At 41.0% G+C, this 2,500-nt stretch overlaps 1 protein-coding gene across 1 annotated transcript in view; it reads right to left on the reverse strand.

Moving 5' to 3' along the window:
- Positions 1-2,134, reverse strand: part of LOC122254403 (uncharacterized) — a 4,298-nt gene extending 2,164 nt beyond the window's left edge. The window contains exons 1-2 of the mRNA XM_043018072.2: positions 1,393-2,134; positions 159-340 (exon numbers count right to left, since the gene is read on the reverse strand). Of these exons, the coding sequence (XP_042874006.2) occupies positions 159-340; positions 1,393-2,017 (807 nt within the window). The 5' untranslated portion in view covers positions 2,018-2,134. The remainder of the gene's footprint in view (positions 1-158; positions 341-1,392) is intronic.
- Positions 2,135-2,500: the final 366 nt, after the last annotated feature.

A 2,500-nucleotide genomic window follows, 5' to 3' on the forward strand; every position in this document is an offset into this window, starting at 1 on the left:
TATCAACAACGCTTTTTATTTAGAACACTTGCACCTGACTATTTCCTTGAGCCATGCATATATATATATATACTAGTCTATCCCCATCCACATACAGCACCAGTTTTGTTCATTTGAAAGACTACAAAAGTCCAACAACAATAGCAATTGTCTCTTACCTTATGTGCTCTAATCAAGTGCCCCTGTGCTGTCAATGTCACATCAGCAAATGTTGGATCATCATAAAGAGTCTTTAAGATTGATGAGTGGTGATCATATGAAGCAACTGGCACATTTTCTTCGGGAATAGATTCTGTCGAGGGAGATTCCTCTGCTGATGACTCTGTCCCACAACTAATCTCTGGAAAGGTACATAACAATGTCACCAAGCTGTAATGTTTGCCTTTAATTCCAAGTTCCTCTTTCTAATGGTTATTTTTTTTAAGGGAGAACCAGCAAGTGCCCTTAAATAAATACCCTCACAGTTAAATTTTTTGTATTGTCAAATATGATTTTATTTCTATTATTTACTTTTACTTTGGCTACACATACATATCATGAATCAACTAAAAGATTACTGCAAGGAGTTCAAAATGTTGAACATAGAAATGAAAAGTACATAAATATTCCGGAAATTTTCTAAACATTATTACACATTAAGATCTGCAATATATTTTCTATTTGGTCAACATCTTGTCACGTTTTATTAGTGTGCAAATGGATACCATGGATTCATGCATATCCAGTGTATAATAACTTAGAGAGTTTAACATCTAACAGCCAGTGATCATGGGAGCAAGAGGCTTAGAACATTATAGTAAGAACTTGGACGGATTCCTTCCTGGATAATAAACCTCGCTGGTGCAATGTATATATTTACAATGTAAAGCCTCCTTACTTGTGACTGGCCTCTTGAGTTAAGTGCAGTTTTCTTTGTCTATTGTCTACTGACAAACTGTACATTAAGGAATTGACTTATCAAGTGTAAATCTGGGATAACAAAACATGTCAGTTAAGTGTTTATCAGTGAAGGATTAAGGTTGAAGAAGCTTCTACAGCTATAAGCCTGTATCAAATCACTACTATATTTTCTATTTTGGAACAGAAACCTCATAGATGAGAAGTTTCTTAGATTTCAACAAATTAAGGATTTCTTATTGGCTACCATTTACTATGAAGGCTTTAACATCACACCTTTATAATGCAATAGGATTTACATTACAGATTTTATGGCATACATCTTAGACCAAAGGTAATACAAAAGAATGCAGCCAAAAAAAACAACAGCAACAGCAAAGACATCAGCCTCCTGAGAGCTAAAAACTGTTACAAGAAATAGAAATCCATTTTGCCAACTGCTAAACCAGTTCACATTTCTTGCAGCCAAGTCAGTCTTGTCCTTTTCCTCCTTACCTCCGACTATGGACGCCTCGTCATCCTGGACAAAGGTGTTCCTTGGTATGCAGTAACTCAATTCAGTACTGCAGATCTGTTCAGGAGACAATTTCTCTGCCTTCTCAAACCGGACACAATCACCCAAAGCCTCAGCCTCTGTCTCAGCAACTATGCCCTCGCCAGGCACACTCAGCAGCGAGATCCCATACCTGCCTTTGAACCGATGGAGCCATCCCTGAGAATACTCACAGGTATGGTCGAGGCTTAACTCCCTATGCAACACCTTGGCTTGTTCCATCAGCATTTCGCCCGTGACGCAAACCCCCTCGACCCGCCTCTGTTTGAACCACCTGAGCAACGCCGTGTCGAGCTCCGTGCTCTTCCCTCTCCTCAGGCTCTTCCTCTTCTCCAAGCTCTTCTGGCTCACGTTGTCCGCAAAGTAGCTGAAGATCTGCTCCTTCTGCTTCTTCAGGTCGTACACGGTTGACGAACTGATCCCGTACACCTCGCACAGACTCCTCACCGAAGTCCCGCTCTCGAGTTTCTGCAATAATTCGACCTTCTCGAGCATCGATATGGTCTTGTGCTTCCTCTTCTTCGCCGCGGCATCGCCTTCCCCAATCAAAGGCCTCTTGGGGAACATGGTGAGAGGTGAGCGTCGTCCACGGGGGTTAAATTAAGGGCTGTCAACCTTGCAACATTGAATTCAACGCAGTGCAATCGACTGCCTGGGTTTGTTTACACTTTGGCACTCGTCCGATTCCGGCGGTTTCGTTCGGATGCGTTGCTCGGAATATTACGTCTGCGTATTAACGAAAAAAAAGGTACTGTAACATGTTTTCGTTTTATGCTCATGGTATGTGTTCTTTGTTGCGAAACATGACAGTGTTAATAAAACCTTTTTAAATCTGTTGGCCGTATCTTAAAACGAATTGAAAGATGAGGCTCGTCCTACCTGTCGAAAATGGATACGTACGCCATCTATTGAGCTGACTCGACACTACGGTGCTGGGGTTACTTCGTTTCATTTTAAGCGTATTTAGTTGTCACACCTATTACTCATACCTGTTGGTAACTTCTATGAAAACACGACAATACGTTGGAATCTGGATCAGAATTAAGATTA

Source organism: Penaeus japonicus, unplaced genomic scaffold (assembly GCF_977035675.1).
Source record: "Penaeus japonicus unplaced genomic scaffold, GWHDUDI00000001_assembly GWHDUDI00000015, whole genome shotgun sequence".
Lineage (NCBI taxonomy): Eukaryota > Metazoa > Arthropoda > Malacostraca > Decapoda > Penaeidae > Penaeus > Penaeus japonicus.